The sequence below is a fragment of the Ambystoma mexicanum genome, chromosome 1p (assembly GCF_040938575.1).
Source record: "Ambystoma mexicanum isolate Mex_15411 chromosome 1p, UKY_AmexF1_1, whole genome shotgun sequence".
Lineage (NCBI taxonomy): Eukaryota > Metazoa > Chordata > Amphibia > Caudata > Ambystomatidae > Ambystoma > Ambystoma mexicanum.
Genome location: NC_090921.1, coordinates 953,178,023 through 953,201,907, shown reverse-complemented (window position 1 = coordinate 953,201,907; position 23,885 = coordinate 953,178,023). Strand labels below are relative to the sequence as shown.

Here is a 23,885-nt window from a genome sequence, read left to right as displayed (position 1 = left end):
TTTATTTTCCTGGTGTGTGACAACGTTCAGGTGCAGTAGGTAAATGACACACTATGGTGAAACCATCGCTTTATTACAGCATCAGTGAGCAGTTTTGATGCATAGGTTTTCCTTGGGTGTTACAACATTGAGCTGTACTTGTATTGTGACAATCTAATACCATGACATCACAACTACTGATTATAATGTAATTGAATAGTTGTGACATCTTCACATGAGATGTCGCTCGAGGCCAAGTAAAGCATAACATTCTTATTACGCCCGGGCCAGAACCTCACTCAAGGGCCATCCTTGCTCCTTGGGTGAGTCCCAAGACAACTCGAGGGCGCCCCCTGAGTGGAAGGACAATGGGGCTAAACAAGCGTATGAAACAAAGACAGTCTTTCCACTTAACATACTTTTAATCTTGTATGTACCAATTGTTCTGAAATTTGGCTGGGATAGGTCAGCTCTGGATCAGCCCTTCAAAGATCCTCATGTAGCGTGAATGCAAAAATGTCACTGGTATGGATGTTGCCTTGTGGTTATGCAGTAGTAGGTTGCTTTCATGCATTTATCACAGACGGTTGGTTTTATCACATGCCACTGTTTATTTTATATATAGCATTTTTTAGCATTTATTTTACACAGTTGTGCATTAAAAGCATAAGGTTTGTGAAGCAATCGTGGATAACAAAACATATAAATATAGAGCACACATACATCTGTTTGTGTGTTCACCAGTGCGGGTGAATAGAGTTTGACTACAAATCAATTCGGTTGGCAATGGCAAATACAATGCTTTTATAGCATTATTTTATTTTAAGGTGTTATGCCAAATCTACGTTTCATTTGCTTAGAATCTCATGTAGAGTTTTTTTTAAAAAGTGTATGCCCTTATTGACTTTCAAGTCAGCGTAGTGGTAAAAAAAAAAAAGGTGTGACGAGATGAGGATGGTTTTGGCGGAGGTCCCATTATTGGCATTCCCTGGGTGTCTGTTTATTGTGAACCAGGTGACCTGGTCCAGATACAAGTTGAGCACCCTTAGTGGAGACTGGTACAGTGGCGATGAACCGGAAATGGCTTCTTCCTCTATGGTAGTAATGGAGGGCTGAGCCTCTCTTCTGCGGGCGACTTCCGGATTTCCACCCTCGAGATGTAGGGAGATTTCCCGCTGTTGTGTCTGGTAGTGTTGAGCCATGGACTTGTAGCTTCCGACAGAGCTGGTGCGTGTTCAGGTCTTAACACAGCAAATTGGTGCCCTGTTAAAATATATAAAGCAATTGAAATGATTAAGTTAACATTTACATTTTTATTTTGATCGCCTACTATGCTCGGTCGATTTGGTATGCTATTCTGCATGCATTATGTCAATGCCCATTTGCCAGAAATATATGGGGCAAATGTTTACCATTTTGCTATGTTTTATATGTGCCGCGCGCTTATGCACTCCCAGATCTGCCGCTCCTCCTGCTAGGGCCGGTCTTAGACCAGATTGCACCCCAGGCGGGAAGCATTGTTGGCGCCCCCCACAAATGACAACCAATATTGTAAATTACAAATGTTGTGTGAATAGGGCATGCAATAAAGAACTATAGTTACAGTACTGTGTGTAGTGCCTTGGTCCCACACTACTGTAGCAATGAATGCATTGCCAATGATGCATGTAGCAGCCCTACTTGTTGACAGCCTTTGTGCATCATGCACTGCTTATGCAGCTTCCATGCATAGACCTCGCTTCTGAAGCTCTTGCCCCTCAACCTTCATTCCATCCGACTGGGCTGGCATACCCTCATACTCAATAACACTCCCGTTTTAATAGGGAGCATCCCTCTGAATGCTCATTGGCATGCCCTGTCCTCCTGCTGGAGCCTGCTCTGAAGGGTAATTGGAGTGGCTTACGGAAGGAGGCTGGCCAGCAAGGCCATGCTTGGCTCATTAGGTCCACTGGAATATGGAGACCAGAGTTAATCCAGTGAGGACTCGTTCAAACATAAGCTCTAGAACAGGTACATGCACTACCATGATTTTATTCTACACATATATTAAAGTGTGTCTTGAGTGCCTAGTATAGTTGTGCAGAACAAGAGGAGTTATCAATTATTGTTACAATGGAAAAAAGTTTGCTAAACGATGTTTCATATGGGAGTGCCATGACCATGAAGTGCTCTACAATACAGATCAAACAAAGCCCATCAAAAGGGGCCCACAGACGGTGATGCCTTGGTTCCAGGATTCAGGAGGGGCGGTGGGGATACACAGTCTACTAGACAATTGCTCACGGTTTTGCTGCTTGGCTATGACATTGTGGCAGGGTGAATACAGACCTGGCTGAAGATGTGCGCAGGTCCATTTCAACATGATAGTTGGGGGTCCTCCCTTGCCAGGAGAAGAAAGCAGTCTGAGGCATCCATGAGGGTGTACATTATAATGGAGACAAAGATAAGGTTACTAGCTTCCAATTATCACGCGACAGCGAGCCAGCAGGGAGGCTGAAACACGGAATGTCTGACACTGAATGTCTGCTGTATAGCAATGATTCCTTGTTTGTGGGCAATTGGCTGACCTGGAGGAACTAGTGTTGAAATGCAACAAGGTGATAAAAGCTCTAATTTCCCCAATGGAAGTGACTGGTGACGGGCTCCAGCAAACACAGCTTGTGAGGCAAGTACTGCAAAGCGCACACTGTAAGCCCCAAAACGTAAGTAATATATCAAGATATATATTGCTGTGTTTTTAGGCTGCTGACTGGCAATAGATGGGCAGTTGCTGTGGGTCCCCATGAGGTCCAGGCCCCTTTCATTTGAAGGGTTGAAAGGCCATGATGCCCTCCCTGGGTGAATATGACAGAGGTAACCCTGCACTGCTATGTCAACCTTGACCTGGCCATGCGATCCAAGGAGTTGCTGCAACCTGGCTTTTAATTTCACCCACTGGTTCCTGTAGACAACATCAAAGCCCCTGGATGGGCAAGACTGTAAAATCGTGGTTTTGTATGGGGACAGTGGGGCTAGAGAGTCATGGCAATGGTGGGGGTTGCTGGAGTTAAACGAGATGTCACATATTGGAAGCGTTCTCATTCTGTAGACATCTATTTCCCAGATCAGTTTTGAACCCAGGGTGATTGGCTTTACGACTTTACATCGCAAACAGAATGGGTACACTTGACCCTGGTCAGTGTTACGTGCACTTTGTGAGACACATACTGTAGGTTGCTGAATTTTTAAGCAGGTATACATTTTCTGTTAGCATAGATTTTGTTTGTTATGACTAGTCAAATTGCTTATGGTACAGAAACTGAAATAAACACATCTAAGGGCAATTAAGTAAATATGGGAACACTATTGCCCACGTACCTTCAATCAGTTTGGGTTGGTGCTTGGTGTTCAGTGTGAGGCTGTGCAAGTGTTTTCAGTCAGACAGCTAGCAGCAGGCCGGGTGACTGTCACCCAGCGATCAATCTTCTGCACACTGCAGCAGGCCACAGGCAGGCTGCAACCCGGTTCAGTTGCATGTGGTGGTGGCGGGTGGGCTTCTTGGCTTAGCACAGTGGCTGGCTTGGCTTCCTGCCTTGCTGAACCTGCTGCTCCTACCTGGGCCTTGATCCTGAGCTCAATGGTGACTCGGCGAGGCTGCACTGCTATGATTAAACTCTTCGACTAACCAAGTTAGTCCGGTCCCGGGATCCTTGTTCTCCATCCAAATGAAGGAACTCGGCTGACTGAGCAGCCCAGCCCAATCACGTCCCCCAATTACTAGAATACAGAGCATGAGCTGAAGAGGAGGCAGACATGTGCGGTCAGAGCCGGGGAATTTAAGCAACAAATGTTGCTTTTAGGATCATAAAATCAAGTAATCAGAACCCAGGGGCACTGCTAGGTTGGCTTTGCCCGCATGTCGCACTTCTGTGCTGACCGCAGGCACTGCAGCATCACGCAGTGCTCTTGGAGCCTGATGCTTTTTTTGTAGCAATTTATCTAGTACTAGTTCATTACAATAAAATTAAATGGTCCAGCATGGTCTAGCCCCGGCCACACTGATGCCCACCACCACACTGCTACAAGGAGCTCGGTGGCGTTACCGTCACCTTAGCCACAAATCTGCCACCATCAGACAGGAATAACCACAGCCACATCACCTCATCAAACTCAAACTGGAAGGCGAGGTGACGGGGAGAGCATCTGGGTTCAGACGCAAACCAGGGTTTGTCTGGTAAGGTAACCAGGGTTACCTCACAAACCAGAAATGGAATATGACAGGGAGGGCGCGGGGTAGGTCTCAAACAAACAGCCACAGCCACACAAACCAGGACGGGAAGATAATATAAAGGGGCGGCCCTTAAGTTTATGATCCCATGCCAGGACACTAACCGAGAAAATGGCCCAAGGGCATTATTCAAATCCAATGTTTAGCAATACAGAACCGTCGCCCGATTGAACTCATGCCTAGGTTGATGTGCAGTGACCACTTTTACAAAATGTGATTTCAGAGCGCATAATTATACATTTTCCTGACAAGCTGAACACATTAGCAACCGCCTTCCGTGTCCAAAATATTTGTCTTTAAGTAGGTTTTGACCTTTGTAAGCAAACATATCGTGTTATCCAAATGGCGCCCGACCGTGGATGGAAATTCCGTCATTATCCACATGAGGGCAGTGGTGGATCAGTATTTGTTTACCGAATCTTATCTTCCACTGTTGGCTGCATTGCTGCATCACTTGGCACTGTTTGTTAACACGGCTATTTAATCCAGCACTTTACCAAAATATGTAAATGGCCAGAAAAAAAGATGACAATCGCTGTTCTTTACCTTGTTTATTGTTTGTTCGTCCATTTGTAGGTCGTAAAAACATGTCCTTATTCCTAAAAGGAAGGAAAATAAGAGAGTCAATAAAGAATAGCATTGCACACATATGTAGACCTGATGACTTATGTGTTAAAAACCAGGAATAAAAGGTCTCGGCACAGTTTACACAAGTCACCATTCTTGCTTTGTGAGGGGCAGATCCTCAGAAACTTCTCCCAGTGACCCAAGATGAGGCATACGCGTTGTGAGGGAACCTGGCACCTCTCTCTCTCTCTCTCTCTCTCTCTCTCTCTCTCTCTCTCTTCTCTCTCTCTTCTCTCGCTCTCTCGCTCTCCTCTCGCTCTTCTCTCGCTCTCTCGCTCTCTCTCTCTCCCCTCTCTCCTCTCTCTCTGGCTCACTCTCTATGGCTCGGATACTCAAGATTGCCCTCCATTTTGAGGATGGAATCTCATGCCTCAGCCGTGGAGAACGCGATGAGCAGGCGACCAGCAAGTCTGCATATGCCACACATAAATAATGCCCCCAGCACTAACCACATGGATTCACACCAACCTCCCAGGGCAAGGGATACACCAGTGAACTAGCGGTAGAGCATACCTGACCGAGGGAACGTCATGCATGTTCCCATGGTGCTGGTGATCGGATGGACTGTCCAGCCAGAGCATGCACCTGCCTAGTGTGAGGAACGAGGAATGAGACTCGGACACAGAGGACTCATAGTTGATAATATACACTTTTATTAAACACAAAAGGGTTAGAAAATGCCTCACTATCCCCATCTCAACCAAAACTAAGGCTCTGTCAGGTGTCAAGATGTCCAAAGCAAAAATGTCCTCTTTCCGAAAATCTTATCCTAGCCCTCTCATTATAAGAATGAACTTTAAGATGTGAAGGGCATGTCTCTGGCCTTGAACGTGAGCAAATATTCAAGTTAAATAAAAGGTATTACTCCAACAAAAGATCCAAGTAGATAATATTCACAGTTCTGGGGAATGACTCCCTTCTCCATGGTTCTTTGCAGCAAAAAAAATAATAATAATAAAGTTTCAAAAGGAATAAGCAAGTTCTCAGCAGCCCAAAAGGATGACTTTCTACTCTTGGCGTCACAGTTCACTCCAGGTGAAATGGCTCCTTTGCCCAGGCTTTTTATGAGATTTAGTATTATTCAAATCCTAAGGGCATGGGTCTTCCTTGGGATTCTCCTCCCAACACAACACAACTTGGGTGTGGGTCCCAGACTCGCAAAACACCTGGTATACTCCCCTGCCAGGTTCTTTGATACAGTTCTTTCACACAACTTGGGTGCAGGTCCCAGACTTGCAAGGCTCCCGTTATACCCCTTCCAACACAACACAACTTGGGTGTGGGTCCCAGACTCGCAAAACACCTGGTATACTCCCCTGTCAGGTTCTTTGATACAGTTCTTTCACACGACTTGGGTGCAGGACCCAGACTTGCAAGGCTCCCGTTATACCCCTTCCAACACAACACAACTTGGGTGTGGGTCCCAGACTCGCAAAACACCTGGTATACTCCCCTGCCAGGTTCTTGGTTCTTTGATACAGTTCTTTCACACAACTTGGGTGCAGGTCCCAGACATGCAAGGCTCCCGTTATAAAGTCCTGCCAGGTTTGTTTGTAAAGCTCCTTATGAGTGTGAATCGGAGACTCACAGTTCACCTGGTATACTCTCCTGCCAGGACTTTGGGTTTTCAGTCTCTCTTTCTCAGATAGTTCAAGGGGGTATGGGTCTTCCCCAAGCTACTTCATGGCAAAGTATTGTGACCATGAAGATGACACTGATTTCCATGAGCACAGGTAATATAGCTGAGTGGCAATGTGCTCATCTTGGCAGCAAGACGACGCAGAGCAACATAGGTTTGAATCCCGGGCCCATGCTTAGAAAACTCTTCGGTACTAAGCACATTATTAAAAAAAACAATTATAATTATAATTACTCTCTCCCATTTTGGCAATCAATTCATCATTCGTCCTTGTTCGGGTACTCGCCTCGGTCTCTGCTGGACTCGAGCAGTATTCCCCAGTCCCTCAGTCAGCGGCATGGAACGTTCTTACTCCCTGCATCGGTATGAAGCCCATCATGGCTTCCAGTCTCCACCGCAACTTCCTTTTGTATCGCCTGCTTATTCCACAGTTGACCAGCAATGCTTCCGTACGCAGCCAGTCTGGAAGTCACCTATTCGCTTCTCTCCTCGCTGGCAATGCGCTCACAGTCCCCTCTGCTTTGAAGTCTGCCTGACCGGCCAGCTTTGCTCGAGTTGGCTCCCTCTCTCGCTGCCTTCACTTGCTTGCCTTCCATGTTCCCTCAACGATAGGGACACCACTTGCTCCGTGCTGACACCTGCCTTCTCCATAGTCTTCCATGTCAGAAAAGGAGGCTCTCCCCATTTTCCTACAGGTGCTGATTTAAACTCCCACCTCCAGGCTGGGAGATGTCTTGGACCAATCCTGTTCTTCACAACACTAGACTGCGTATTATGGTTCACCCTCTCCCTCATGGCAGTTCTCTTATTAGTCGCAGTGCATGTAACGTTACTATGTGCACAATTTGTACACGTGCTATCAGAAGATTTTGCAGGATATTGTCGGGACCTATCACAATATGCCATAAAGGCATGCTGAATGGAGGAGGTATCCCTAAAAGGAAATGGGGATCCCATGTCTCATCCAATGATGTCTGTCTACCCCCCTGAGGAACACCTACCCCCATGTGATCCTCTCTCGCATAGCCACCCGCAGAGTCAGGATCAGGTAGTGGCTGCCGTCCCCTGGCCACATGAGGAGACGCTACTTCTGGGAAAGAAGTAACGGCATCATTAGATTCATAACACTAAGCTGCAAGAAAGCTAGACATTTTGTAATTTTTTACAGAGCAAAGTCTAGGATGCTTGGTTCGATGCATGAGTTCAAATTCTTCTGCACAGGCGGCTGGAGCTCAAACTGGACAGATGACTGGGCTCTGTTGGGGCAATGTGGCATTGATCTGGTTTGCTGATGCAAGAGCAGTGGTTCCAAGATTGAGGGAGTGCCAACGGTAGCACTGGCAGATCTCTGGTTCCAATGCGGTGAACACTGCTCGAATGCGTCTTGGTCGGTTGATGCAGTGAAAACAGAGATCATGGCTACTCTGGCATACAGGATACTGTGAGACCGACTTCAGAGCTCTAGGATAGGGTGAGTCCTTTTAGGTTGTGCTCTCCCAGCCTAGGGTGACTTTCAATCAGAATGGCATGCCCTGGTCCTGAGCAAGAGTCATCGTAAATGAGACCACAGAGTGGGTAAGGAGCAGAGCTTGCCTCTGCCTTGGAAAAAATCTTCACCTCAATGGCTGAGGACTTGGAAAGATCAACTCTCCTAAAAGAGGTCCCAAAAATTCCTTCTTGTGTCCTGAGTGGTCCAAATGTGAATCAAAGAAGCAGTGGCAGACCCCCTTCTTTCATAGGCAAAGGTCCACAGGGAATTGGGAAAAATCAAGCCTGCTTTAAGGAGTCCAACCCTGTCCTTGTGACAGCTGGTCCTTGCCTTCTTGTATCATACACAAAGTGCTTTGTGATAAAGGAAGTGGAGGAGATAGGAAGGAGAGGAACAGAGAGAAACAAGATGGTGGAATCCTTCCCCAACTGTGCTGAGCACCCTCTGTCTACATAAACCACACCCATTCTCAGACCCAAAATTCCTTTGGCATGCAACACACTAGTTTGAGGCCAGTGCTTTTTGATTCTTGTTTCCCAGAACAGCTCCTGTGGGGGGCTGGCGGGGGACACTGTCCTGCCGTAGAGAGGTGTTACCCGACCTCACAATGGATCATAAGAGAGGCTGCCCACACAGGCTATGGCTCTGCTGGGTGTTGCAGAGAGAGCTAGGTTTGGGAGAATACACACAACCTATCAATGGCTGACCTGGGCTCACAGTGTTGACACATGTATGATACAGATACAGTGTGGCTTTAATAATTATGTGAATTACCAGCCATCAAACATCAACTCAGGTATGGCTTATGTTTAAAGATGAACTTGCCACCAGGATGGTAGTTCATCATAATTATGCAGTGTTGGAACAGAGGTGCAGATTTAAATGCAGCCTCTGTGCTAAAGTGAGTTTGTTGTTGCCACCCAGCTGTCAAGAGGGCACTGGTGACCTTTGAACCTGTTCTGTGCCTCTGAAGGGCAGGCACTGCAGAACAAGATACTGATGCAGCAGGGTGCATGTGCGCACTATACTTTTGGCATGGAGTTTATGGAAATCGAGGTCTGGTTAGCAGTCCACGCTTTCTGAGATGGAATTGCCCACATCATTAAATTATAAATAAAAATCAAAAAAGCTAGAGCTTCTACGCTCCTGTCAGATGGCAATCCTTCACCACCATAGTTTAGCATATCAAACAATAATAGTTCACCCCTCCATAACAGCACCGCAACTCACCGCTTCTAGATTTGAAGTCTTCTCCTCCAGAGGTTGATTGGCGAGATGCAAAGGAACTCTTCCTTCATTCCACTCTGGGGCACAATGCTCATTCCTTCCATTATGAGTTGATGTCCTCTGGCTACAGAAAGAAATGTGTGTCTCCTTTAGGCAACTGAGGCATGTCTCGTCATTGGATGAAAATACTGGTGGCTTCCATTTGTTTTTTTATAAATTTGGTGTGTGCTTGCTATACCACGAGCATGCCATGCCGCGTGTTGCAAATCCTAATAAATAAGAAGTAAACTAATATTTTTGTTTAAAAAAAAAAAGAAAACACATGGCTCAGAAAACTGCATCATACAATGGAGGTATTCGTTTCACACACAGGGACTGTGTCTATGTCCAATGGTGCTGGGATGGACCCTGAGAAGAACTAATTGCCATAAACATCCTCTGTGTGGGCTAGTTCCGGGAGGGCACTTGCAAGGAATAGAACATAATGGCATGCAATGTAATGTCATTTCTTATGAGAGACCTCTTATATGCTGCTCCTAATCAGCACCATAGTAGTATCAGAGTGTCTAGGCTTGTCTGTGGAGTGGTGCAATGTGGCCCCGCCAGTAGTATCCCGACCTTAGTCTGCTGGGGAAAAGAAAATGAGCATGGGGATGGCAGGAGGGTGAGAAGGCAGCAAACAGATGCTACAAAAACAGGAAGGTTTCCTGTTGAATAGCTGTCAACTAATAGTTCAGACTGAATTGGCCCTTTTGGGGAGGGATGAAGCCTTTCAAATGGTCCTTCCCTTTCTGTAATGGCAATCAATGGTCAGGTGGGTTATCCGGAGTATTGCCAGCGATTTAGCTTAATTGAACACCTCATTATTGAGTTTTGATGGTGGGTAGAGGTGGCGTGTCACTGCCTGACTGTGGACATGGAGACACATGCGGACTTGAGTGACCCCAGATTGACCCAGGTAAGGGATCCGGTTGCTACTCCCAAGGCATCATAAACCCCTTTCCCACCCACCTACTCAATGTTGCAGAGGAAGATTCCTCTTGTCACTCAGACTGTCTAAAAGCTCTGACGCATTTAAAATGAACCTGCACCGTGCAGCGCGCATCAAGGCAGTAGAGAAGACAGTCTAAAGGCGCGAAAGTCGATAAAAGAATCTCCTGATTAAGATGGAAAGGAAAACAATCTTAAGAGCAAAAGTGGGGCAAGTTCTTAACACCAAACCATTGGGACAGAAACAAAGGTGACGCTCGGGGCCGACCAACATCTCAAACTCTCCAAGCCAATGGGCTGAGGTAGTCACAACCAAAGGAAGAACCTTCAGAAAAGGGCAGCTGAGTGAAAACCCCTGCAGGTGCACAGCAACCGATCATTGTAGGACCAGTGGGCGAAGTGTATCAAAAGAAGTAGTGGGACTATGTTCCCCCCTGGCCCGCTCTGCTCTCCACAAACCGCATCGCCACGCTCGCTCCCACGCACAATACAAACCCCCAAACAAATGCGCCTGCTGCTTAAGGGAACGTTCAGTGCAGTGCACGGAAGTGCAGGTTTCACCTGCTTCCTACACTTTTATTTTAAAACAAAACCATTATAGAAGGGATTCTTCTTAAAATAAGTATAGGAACAGTAAGACGGAATGAAAAAAAGTAGTGGAGCACCGCTCCCGCCCATTTTGACCGCTGTGTAGCACAATATGAGCCATCACACCGCGGAAGAAGTTCTCACTTTGTGTCATGCCTGACAGGAGTCCTTAGCTGGATGAATGCCAAAAGACTCAGATTTAAAGCCACACAGATCGTGAGTCTAGTGATCTGGCCCCTGTGAAATGGAACCCAGTGCAATGGCGATCTGGGGTGCAACCCTATCCTTAACCTATACCACAGGTTGTGGGCAGGTGGGGTTCCTCGTTCATATTCAAATCAATCTGTTAACCCCCTAAAACAGCCTACTTTTCCCAGCTCGAAATCCTTCAAGGCCCCTTGCCATTATGAGCCGTCAAGTCTCAATAGTTCATGCGTTCCTGACCTCACTGCTTGATGACTGCAATGTATCCTATGCGGCATATTGCGAATATTTATTAGAGTTCTTGCAGAGAATTCATATGATATGATATGATATGGCATTTATAACGCGCCTATACACAAGTGTATCAAGGCGCGAAACTCAGGTCCATGCTACCCAAAATACCAAGGGGAGCCCACATCTCCCGCCCCAGATACCACTACACTGGCTCCCAATCACAAAGAGAAACGCATTGAAAAGAACCTGTCTGGCTCATGAATCGGTATATATATTAAACCATTTCCAGCTGTTTGTATCGAAGGTTGATCCCTTATTAACCCAATCAGGCTCTTCGATCAACTTATACTAAACTACTGCATGTGCCCAGAGACAGACTGTCTAGATCGGGAGCTGGAGGCTTTCATATCTAGGTGCAACCATGTGGAATGCCTGGTGGCCTTTTCTGCATCGTGCTGAGGATCACTTGCCATCTTATTGCTCACTAACCACAGTGTCCCTCTAGATGGCAACTCTTCCTGCTTAAGGGCCAGCGTGCCTCTCGGAGGGGTTCGTGCACTCACACAATTAAGTCATGTTACATCCCACTCCACCCACTTATCTAGTAAGGACTTTCCCTCCATGTTGTCTAGGTGATGTGAGACTGCTTTTGCTGTTCTGTTGAAATCAGAGTAGGTCACTTTCGATGTGGCTTGTACTTTGATTCCATACTGGTTGGTTATGGGTCACTGTTTTCTCTGGCGAGTTCAGATTCCGTGCTGGAGTTGTGTCTGGAATCATGGAAACATGGAATGTTGGTACAGGATTCTTGCTCGCCTACTAGTGGGGTCTCATGTCTCACGCTTGACTTGACTCTTGGTTCACCCCATAACCTGCCTTTGCGCTTTCTAAAGTGTGTAACATTCAGAGCGACTTGTGCTTCTGGCCCAACAACTGTTACCACCGTTCCTTGTTGTTGTGCTACTGCGAATGGCGTCATTTCAAGTTGTAGGCTTGTCTTCGCCCCGGCATGCCTGCTTTCGATCAGTGCTACACCTCCAGTTTCCATGAGTCGTTCTCTTGATTATTGATATGCAAGTGTTGCTCTCTTGATACTTGAATATCAACTCAAGACGCTGGGTGACCATGAATGGTGAGCGGGGATAACCATTGTGGTTAAACCAACCTGTGGAGAGCACCATCCAGCAGCTTTCAGCGGAGGTGTGGGGTGAGGGCCACTAGTTCTGTCAGACTTGGTATTCCTCTATTTTCAGACCATATTTGTCCTGTGATCAGCTGCCCCTGTCTTGAGGCCAAATGTCAGGCGGCGGGCCACTTGCTTCTGTGCCTGACACATCATGTTAGGGGCTGTATGTGTCCTGAATATTCAGAGACCACAGTATTTTGCTTACGCAAGCCTTCATTTTCATCTTCCCTGGTGACCTTCATCAGCCAGTAGCATTACTCTGTCTGCAAGGGCATCACACGAGACAGTGCTGATGCATTTCAGATGCAGAGTCGCCTCCTGATGTGTGTGACTGCTGACAACCTTGCCATGACATTTGGTGTGCACTGTGCATTGTCAAGTATTCTGTGCTGGCGGTGCAGTTCTGTTTCGACAACCGGAGGATGACTTGTTGGGATTCTTCTCTGTCCATCTACTCAAAAATGTGCATCATCAGCTGTGCTTTGGGTATTGCTTCCTGCATGACCATGTGCTCAGGTTCCCAGCGTGATCTGCCTCTCGAATCCCACTGTAAGTAGCTGCACGCGGGACTCTGGAAAGGAAATCTGCTGGCTTATCCAATCAAATCGAAATTCTACCCCTGCAGAATCTCCAGTTGACCGGGGAGGTGCTCGTTGGATTGCATTATGGCAAGGTGTAGATGTTGCGATAATTCTAAGGAACCCAAAACTTTGAAGCCCCTTCTAGTGCAATGCCCGGATTTACGGTATCCGGTAATATTTTCCCCATATATATGGTAGCCATACATAATGTCGCCGGGAAAAGGTTATGGCGACATTATGTATGGTGACCATATATATGGGGTCAGGGGGAGCAGGGGTTGCAGGCGTGTTCCCCGCTCCACTTTAGAAGAAAAAAAAGGTTTGTTTGGTTGCAGGGTTGTCCCCCGCATGTTCAATGTAACAATATCCCTGCAAAAAACGGCCATTTTTTAGCGACTTGTTTGCCAGGGGACATTTTTGTAGGGACATTATTACATGGAACCGGAATTACACGGGAAACGTATTATGTCATTTGACAAATGTGTGTACTAGGGGGTTGTCTACTGAGTGTGAGGTTTTTTGGGCTACTTGACTCAGAGGGGCCTCTACCGCGACAGTTTTAGCTGTGGTTGATTTTATGAATTGTTTGCAGTTGGATTAACACGTGTTTCAGTTGTTTTGGCTTTAACATGTTATGTTGTATAATTATTTTATGCATACTGCATACTTCCTTTTTCTTTACTATGTTTCTTTTTTGTTATATTTGTGTTCCTTATTGGCATTGATGTATTCTTGTTTTTTTAACCACATGACAATAGTAACAAAAACAAAAATACCCCTGCCATTGGAGTATCAACCTTTAGATGCAAGCGGCACCTTGGAGCAGTTCCTCCTAATATCATCATCAGAAGCAGCGCGTGTCCTGTCCCAACCGTCAACGAGATGAACATGTTTTGCTCATCACGGGACAGAGATGGGTGCCTTTTGGTTCTCAAAATAGTGCTGTTCATCATTGGTCGAAGTGAGCGGGAACAGTCAGGAGCAGCGTTCCATTACTTTTATTTTTTACTTTTAACAGTTCCACTACATTTTGCAACTAATTTCACCATTCCAGAACTGTTCTTTGTGAAGTTAAAGCACATTTCTCCACTTTAGCACCGGATGGCAGTTACAGCTAAACAGAAATCTGTTTCAACTCAATTTGCTGTCAACCAGCATGGCTGCAACCTTTAAAACATGTGTTGCACGTTGCTCTCTTCCTGCCTACGGTGTCCCCTGCCAGGGTCACGGTTCCACTACTTTCTTTGGTACTCTTCTAGCCCTGCTGTTCATTAGGATTCAGCAAACTGCTGGGTTTAGATATTTCTTCATGCACTTTCCTGTCTATTGAGATAGTAAGGCTCCCAGTCCATAGGATATGGACTCTACTAGTATTTCAGTGACTTTATTAACATCACAGTGTGCAATTATTTATCACTCAGGACCATATCTTTGGTTTCTTTTCCCACTCTTATTGTTGTGACTTTTCATCAAGGTCCTTAGCATTCTGTGAAGTTTGCTTGTCATGGGTTCAGTGGTCCACATAGTTTCCTTGGTCACAGTAGCTCCTTCGTCCGTACACTGTTTGCAGGGGTGGGATTGTTTCCGTGTCCATGTTTTTCTTAGGGTCAAGAGTTACACCTTCCTGATCAATGAGATAAACCTTTCCAAGGAGGTTTTGAAGTATTTACAAATTGCAATCCGAGATCACATTCTATTAACCTCTGGAGGAATCTTAAATCTGGAGGGAATATTCAAATGTGGAGTATAAAAGCATGACCTTGTGACCTTAGGTAAACGAGTCAGAGCACAGATGTCACATGGGATACATCATTACACATTACATTTTTCCATTATTCATCATGGTGGAAATATCCACTCTTTTCCTATGTGTATTAGACCACGACACCTATGGCAACCATTATATATTGCCAAAACCTCTTTTTAATCTAAATAGAAAATAAATTCATTGGGTGATGGACATGGGGAAGTATATAATGTTTAAAATCGTAAATGCAACAAGGCCTAAAGCACAGAACAAAAGAAATACTAATTTCACAAAAGGCAACACATAAATAAGTGCATCTATTGCAATAACCCTAACAGTTCCCAATGTGAACATCAATACATAGTCAGCATAACACCCTGATGAAAGAGACATACTAGACATTACAGAAAGTCATGCACCTATAGGTTGCCATTTTCTAAATCTGGACACACATGTGTTTTCCTGGAAACCTTCATCATTGCTAGTTTTTTTTTTAACTCTTTATTTAAGTTATTCAAAAATAAGTACAATTCAGAACAGGCAATCAAAAATGGAACAAATAGAGCATAACAAAATATCAAATGTGATAACTAAATCAAGGCAAATACAGTGAGGAAAAAAAAAACTCTACAAACCTTAATTGCCAATTCACCACTAACCAATTATCCTAAACAGCACTTTTACACTTAACTAACAAAAATACAACATCAAAGACACCACAAACATTAACTTAGTTTTGACTAGTTGAAACCAACACTTTTTTGTAGTATTTCTTCCTTGGGACCATTTTAATTGGAAACTGCAAAAAAAATGTAATATAAATCAAAATGTGTGATTACTTATAAATTTGCGTGTTAAAGAAAAAGTATGTCCCTCTTTTCCTAATGAAACATGATGTAACATTGTTACATTACAAAGTTACACTTTAACATATTGTTTCATTGTTCAGTCATACCTTGGACGACCATCTATCCCTTCTGAAACAGGTGCTTCAAACCATGCAGAAAGGTGGCTTGAATTACAAGACATGCATGTGCCAGGTAGCACAGGCAACTGTTACATAGTTAGAACACCATGTGTGTGATGATGATAAGAAACAGCCTCCCAGTCCACAGAACAGGCGGTGATGGATCGAGGTATTCCCAGACTCAAGTGAGGCCTCACTGGTTACGACAAGCCTTTTATCAATGGCTATGTGACTCCTGCCCTTCCCCTTTACCATGTCACATATAAAAAGTTGCCAGAGAAGGTCACTTGGACCCCTGCCTGTCAGACATTTTAGCAGTGTTTGAAAGCTAGCCTATGCAAGACCCCAGTACTAATGATCCCATATTATGGACAGGAATTCATCATTTGGAAAGACCCTGTGAATTTGGAATTGGTGCAGTGCCAGCACAGCTGAACTCTGAGGTTGTAGAACAACCTTGTGCATACCTTAGTAGGCTCTTGAACAGGCGAGAGTGCAATAATAAAAAGAGACATTTGCAGTAGTTTGGATGGTACTGAAGCTGAAACCCTACTTATTTGGTTCTCACGTTACTGTCCAATGCAGGGAGATAATACAAGTTATTGCATTGGACCATATCCCTACAGTAATTAGATATGGATATCCGAAACCAGCCTGGGTTGCAGTACACTAATGCAGATGGACTCGGGAGTTATTTTTTACCAGGATGAACCAGATCCTTAAAAGGGTGAGTCTCAACCCTAGAGGCTTGGGGTCGTTTAAAGGACTGCCTTTTGGAAAGTGTGTAGAAGCCCTAGCTTTTTTTGATTTGTATATGTAATTTAATGATGCTGCTAATTCCATCTCAGAAAGGGTGGTGTTCTGACCAGACCCTCTTTCCTGTGCCCGGCTGCATCAGTATCCTGATCTACAGCAGCTGCCCTACAGTGACACAAACAGGATTCGAACATCATAGGTGCTCTCTTGACAGCTGGAATGCTGCATTTAAACTGTACCCCTGTTTCAAAACCACACACGTATGATGAACTACCATCCTGCTAGCAGTTCAATATTTAATCATAAGCCATACCTGAGTTGGAGTACGGTGGCTGATAATTCACAGAATTAATAAACCCACATCTGATCTGTATCATACATGTGTCAATATTGTGAGCCCAGGCCAGCCATGGACAGTCTGTGTGTGTTCTCATTAAACTGCCTGTCTCTGCTGTACCGAGCTGGACTATAACCAAAGGGGAATGTCTCTCTTTTGATCCTGTGTGAGTTGAGGCAGCACCTCTCTCCAGCAGGACAGCCCCTCAGCAGGAGCTGTCCTGGGCAAAAGGAATCAAAAGGCACAAACAAAAGGGCTAGCCTCACACCAGGGTGAAACATACCAAAGGGCCTTTGATGCTATGGGTCTGAAAATGTAGCAGGGTTAGTGTAGTCAGAGGGAGCTCAGCACAGTTTGGAAAGATTTCCACCATCGTCTTTTTCTCTGTACCTCTCCTTCCTTCCTGTCTCCTTCCCTTCCTTTAGCTAAAGCACTTTGGGTATAATGCAAGAAGGCAATGACCACTTGTCACAAGGACATGGATTGGGCTCCTCGCAGCAGCCTTGAAGTTGTCCATTGCACTGTGGACTTTTTCCTATAAAAGAGGGAGTCTCTCACTCCTTCTTTGATTCATTTTTGGACCGTCCAGGCAACAAGAAAGATTTCATTTCAAGCTCTTTTGGGAGAGTTTCTTTCCAAAGTTGATCTTTCCAAAGCCCTCAGCCACTAAGGCAGAGAAGGAATGCTCCAAGGCAGAGGCAAGCTCTGATCCCTACCCACTCCGAGGGCACATGCTCTGTACCCATTGCAAGGACCTGCCATTCTGCTTGCAAACCTCTCTAGGCTGGGAGAGCAGAACCGGAAAGCGATTGCCCTGTCCTAGGGCTCCCTGAATTCTCCTTCTGTCTTCTCTCATGCATGGACCATTTCCTGGGCTTTTTCTGCCTTTTTTCACCAGAATCTACTGCCTTGCTGCTGCTGGAAGCTGCTTAGGCCTGGCACGGGGTTAATACTTCAAACCCCTACCTGATTGGTTCCTTGAGACGTCCTTGTCTATAGCCATCCATTATCAACATGTTGAGATTGTTTTCTGCTGGGCTGCTACTCTTTGTTGTCCAGTGAGCCGCCCGGAGCCAAACTCACAGGTTCCCTCGTCTTCACTGAGCCTTCCTCACTGGATTGGTTTCTCTGGTTGAGTGACTTGAAGTGCAATAGCTCCATCTACCCACACAACTCCCTCCCACACAGCCTTCGTTGGAGGTTTATACTTTCAAGAAAACAGGCAGTATCAACAAATACACTAGAGCATAAAATCTCCCACTTTGGCCATATCTGCGGTATGTATCTCCTGTAGTTCACGGGGTCCCCCGCCCAAAACGCACATGTAAGTTGAGCGCGTCCACCCTGTAGTGAAATCATGTCTGCACCACTGGTCTCAATCTCTCAGGTTAGCTCCTTGTTTGTTGACATTTGTTTGCTTGATGTTTTTCTGCCGGTCGCCACAGACGAGTTGGCCAGTCCATGGTATCTGCCCAGAATGCCTCAAAGTGTTCTTGTATGAAACCTTGCCTCCACGCTGACACTACTGCCACTGTAATCAGTACAAGCAGCTTAATTACGCCCTGAGAGGTTGCACAACAGTTCAATGCCGCGGGTTTGGTGGAATGGTAAGATTGCAGAGTACTGGCCTGCGCGCCGCTATAGCAGCACTTTGGGAACTCACATGTACCTGATTGGTGGCAGACCCAAATCTTTTAGGTGTCTCCATCTTTCCAGAAATGACGAGGACATCTTGTGTCTCTGGCTATAGTAAAGTAACACCTTCATACAATGAGGTTCTTCTCGACACCTGGTAATGAGGAGCATACATATTAATACACACACATTTAAAACAGAAAATACAATAAACTTTTATGCATTCATTTCAGTTTTTTGATATATTGCATTTAATTCACTGATCTGTTCTGTTCGGCAAACGTTACTGTTGGTGCCATATATTTATTTATGTTTCGAGAATATGTTTGCTGGATTACGTCAGGCCCACAAAATATCATACAATACAAGTTGGTAATACAACAGTGGAACTCCCATCATCGCTGACACTGACACTATGGCCCTGATTCATAGAGAGTTTTCCAATGGGGTTTTGCCATTATAAAAAGCTTCTGTGAATTAGGCCCTATGAGCCTATTGTTCACGAAAATAAAACATTTTTTAATAATTTATTTCAGAAATGATATATACTGTTTTATCATGTTGCCCTTTCCTCCCTTTTCCTCACCTGATAGTCAACCAGCCCTCACAGACAACCAAAATTGCTTTACATTTTTATAAAAATGAGAGGTTGTATTTATGCACTTTGTATAATTATGAACCCAGGCTCACAATACTGCGTGCTGGTTTGGAACCGATGCACTGAAAAAGAAACCGACGTTGGTGAAAAGCTCCTTCTGATCGTTTCTAAAATGAGCAGTGAAGAGTGTAAAGGCGAAGTTCGCGTTGTCATACCTTTTTTGGACTAACTGAAAATATATATATATTTTTAATAAACTTTATTTTAGTAATAGGCAGACAAGTTGCAGATATTAATACACGGCCCAATAGTCGGGTCAACAGACTATTTAAAATATTCATTATGCATCGCACAAGCTCATTACAGTAATTTTGAACGAGGTGATCCTGGGTAGCCTTCGATACTTATTCCATCACAAGTATGAATTAATATACTTCGTCACCCCGCAGCGTACGGGTAAGGTCCCCATATGTCTTTCGGCCTGCATCTTGCTGTGACTGTCGCCACGTATCCCTCCTCCCTCTCATTAACATATGTCAATTCTTTGAGCCACTCCGAACATGATGGTGCAGTTTTGGATTTCCATCGCTTCAAAATACAGTTTTTAGCTACAATGCAGACGAAAAAAGGGGTATGGGGTTGGAGGCACTACTAAATGTTCATAGAATCAATATAAATACAGATGCTTGTTCTTACAGATTTTGAGCAATCAATTAGTTGAGTAAATAGATTTCAGGTGCAGCAGGGAAGATCCCGAGGCCACTCAAGATCAAAACACAGAAAGGACATCAAACAAACATCGGGTGTTGCCAGCCGATAACCCTGTGTTGCACTCCTAATGGGGTAGAAACCCGTATGTGGTTTAATGACCTATCGTGAGAAGGGATCTCCCAGTTACCGGACGACACCCTCCCAAAGGTGTACATAAAGCTCTCCAACAGACTTGGGTAATCTAGTACTCATATATGTGCATAACAGTCATGAACTGTGTACTTAAGTAGATGAATATCCACCTGATAGAGTCTGTTCAGGAGCCACCAAGAACCTTCACACTACAAGTGCACAACACATGTATTTTATATGTCACAAGGTAATTAGACACATTAAAAAAATATTAAGTAAAGTGAAATTAGATTCCAATCCAAGTCTCAAATATACAATTGGATAAGATATCAAACTCAGTGTTTAACAGGCAGCATCAGAAGACCTTTTCATTTGATGCAAATGTACCATACATATAGTAGTTCAACTTCAAAATAAACAGGCAAAGTATAGAGTATCCAGAAACATGGGATTTCTGTGACAAAACATACAATAATTCAAATTTGCGGATAACAAAAGTATTTTTCAGTCCTAAACACTCCTAGATGTGATCAAGTGCCAACGCGTTTCGGATTCAGATGAATCCATCTTCAGGGCAGGAAATGTGAAGTTCCTTCAAATTTAAATGGGTACTCCTAGGGAAATGTAAATAAACTAGTTAGCTAATTGGGAATTATAAATGAAAAGGTAAGTACTGAACACCCAAAAGTATGCACTAACCTTTGTATTGAAGTTTAGAAATCAAGATTCTTACAATCTGTGTAGTAAGCGAAAAAATCAATGTCAGCTTGTGAAAATCTAAATATTAGTTCACAAAGTATTCAAAATTGAAAAGCAGAAACCAAAAAGCAAAAAGCACAAGAGTAACACTCACCACGTTCAAAGGGGAATACGGATCACCCCGGATGTGAGTGGGTTGTTAGGAGGTCAATCACACAGTGCGTGTGCTGTAATTAATCAAAAACCGAAATAGAGTTACTGAGGAAATCACGAGGGTAATGGTGGTGATGAGTCTCCTAAAGAATGTATGCAGTTCAACTCAGTAGAGTTAACAGGGTCTGGTAGACTTAGTAAAGTAAAGAGAGAAAATGCAGCAAGCAAAAATTGGTTTAAAGGCGGAATCCGTGGCTATCACGGGTTGGGATCAGAGTTCGTATGAGATGTATATTTAAAATTTAAAATGTATACATTTTCCAGGATTATAGATTATATAGCCCCTACGGCTGTTCAAGGGTTCCAACAGTCTTACCTGTAATCACAGCAAGATCGCAGAGTACGAGACGTCCATTAGTCAGACGCTCGGCTCATGAATGCGGGTTTGTTAATGGTCGTCAAGGCAGCATCGCGCATGCGCGATGCTGCGGATGACGCCATGTTGGTGGGGGCATGCGGCTGACTAACAATCGAGAGTATCGATCCACGGGCTTGTATCACATTTAAAATACCCGTTGTTATAAAGAATGCATCATAGTGCTAGCTAATGCCTCATCTAGTATTAATAACTGCAGGTTCCGACACGAACCTCATACTTCGAGTGGATCGATGTGGTGACGACGTGAACAGTCGAGGAGCTGCAGAGTGCTGCATCTGGCTGTAAGGAGGCAGGCCACGGGGGATCAAATTCCTGAGATCAGATGGATAGATCATTTGAGCACAGTGTAACCTAGCTTTAGCAGGTATACGTGTAGGCAACAACCTGCCGCCAGGACGGTACACAGGTAAGGCTGACCTATAGGATCGAAGGTCTCATTGACGGCCCTGGGGTCTATCAGGTGAACAATCCAGGGGTTGTGGATGGCCACACTTGAAGATAGGTACTATTTACAACTCTCAGGTACCAGCATGGGGGCGGCCATGGCCCCTGCTTATGCCAATACATATATGTATTATCTGGAAAATGAATATGTTCTCACCTCAGCAAGATGGCTGCGCCACCTCACTATCTTTGTAAGGTATATTGACGATGTGTTTGGCATATGGTCTGGCCCGGAGGATGAACTGGTTGAGTTCTTTCATATGATGAACAACATGCACCCACGTATTCAATTCACCACCCAGACCAGTAAATCCAAGATCAACTTCCTGGACGTGGAAATCTATGTGAAAAATGCTAACCTCGAAACCAGGATATTCACTAAGTCAACTGACAGGAATAGTCTCTTGCTAGCCACGAGCTTCCATCCACAGAGGACAATTGACAGCGTTCCACTGAGTCAGTTCCTACGTTATCGCAGGAACATTTCAGAGGAATCAGAGTATGCAAGACAATCAGTGGCCCTACGTCACAAATTCAGGGAGAGGGGATACAAATCGGCCTCGATCTCCAGGATTGAAGAGAAGGTGGCAAATGTACAGAGGGACACTCTGCTCACGACCAAAGTCAAGAATAAAGAGGAGAAATTAGTGTATGTGACTACACATTCTAATCAGAGCAGAAAAATCAGGAACATTATCCACAAGAACTGGCCAATGTTACAAATGTACCCTGAAACTCAATCCCTTTTTCAAGAGCTTCCTATATTTGCATACAGAAACAGCAGGGCTCTCAGGAACAGCCTGATTCGAGCTGAGACAGGAGCTGACCATCCAATGACTACACGATACAAAGGCACACAACCCTGCTACAATTGCCAGCACTGTAGTAACCTGCTTTTGGGCAACACAATCTCACATCCCCACACGGGCAAATCCATCTTTCTTAAACACTCCTGTGCTTGTGACTCAACGAATGTTGTATATGCACTTAAATGCCCCCCCTGTGGTCTATATTATGTGGGGATCACCATGAGGAAAGCAAAGCTGAGATGGACCGAACATAAATCAAACATTAGAACCAAAAAATTGAGATCTCCAGTGTGAATGCACTTCCTAGAAGCTAGGCACTCAATTGCCCAATTAAGATGCATTATTTTGGAACAAGTACAAGCTGGCCCAAGAGGGGGTGATGTACATAGACGATTGCTACAAAGGGACATTTTTTGGATTGATCTGTTGGACTGTTTAACCCCAAGGGGCATGAACTGCGAGTTCGATCTGATGTGCTTTGTCTGAAATTATGTTATGCCTATGTTTGTTTTTAATGTAAAAATGTCAATTTCAAGTTATGTTTGTTGTTTTTATACATGCAATCATCTTAGTCTCTTTGTTATGCTTTAGAGGTCTGTTTCTTACATCACACCGACTGGCTTAACCTTAGCCACCAATCATACTAACAACGCTAACCCACTTTAACCAGCCATCCAGACGGTCTGAACGCGGGCTTTGTCCTGCCTTGTTCTGTGACCGGTCTGGCTGAGCATCATTATTTCAGGGTGTGAGGGGGGCACCACGCGGCCTCGTTCTAGGCTGCAGTGGTGTCCCTCCTCACACCCCCTCCACACACACAGCAGTGTGGCCATCCACAACCCCCGGATTGTTCACCTGATAGGCCCCAGGGCTGTCAATGAGACCTTCGATCCAATAGGTCAGCCTTACCTGTGTACCGTCCTGGCGGCAGGTTGTTGCCTACATCTATACCTGCTAAAGCTAGGTTACACTGTGCTCAAATGATCTATCCATCTGATCTCAGGAATTTGATCCCCCGTGGCCTGCCTCCTTACAGCCAGATGCAGCACTCTGCAGCGCCTCGACTGTGCACATCGTCACCATAGCAATCCACTCGAAGTATGAGTTTTGTGTCGGAACCTGCAGTTATTAATACTAGATGAGGCATTAGCTAGCACTATGATGCATTCTTTATAACAACGGGTATTTTAAATGTGATACAAGCCCGTGGATCGATACTCTCGATTGTTAGTCAGCCGCATGCCCCACCAACATGGCGTCATCCGCAGCATCGCGCATGCGCGATGCTGCCATGACGACCATTAACAAACCTGCATTTGCGATCCGAGCATCTGACTAGTGGACGTCTCGTTCTCTGCGATCTTGCTGTGATTACAGGTAAGACTGTTGGAACCCTTGAACAGCGGTAGGGGCTGTATAATCTATAATCCTGGAAAATGTATACATT

General features: G+C 44.9%; 1 protein-coding gene across 1 annotated transcript in view; it reads right to left on the bottom strand.

The window, feature by feature from the left end:
- Positions 1-566: 566 nt before the first annotated feature.
- LOC138582224 (ankyrin and armadillo repeat-containing protein-like) overlaps positions 567-23,885 on the bottom strand; it is a 551,079-nt gene continuing 527,760 nt past the window's right edge. The window contains exons 9-11 of the mRNA XM_069653327.1: positions 18,488-18,607; positions 4,793-4,845; positions 567-1,242 (exon numbers count right to left, since the gene is read on the bottom strand). Coding sequence (XP_069509428.1) covers positions 1,073-1,242; positions 4,793-4,845; positions 18,488-18,607 — 343 coding nt within the window. The 3' untranslated portion in view covers positions 567-1,072. The remainder of the gene's footprint in view (positions 1,243-4,792; positions 4,846-18,487; positions 18,608-23,885) is intronic.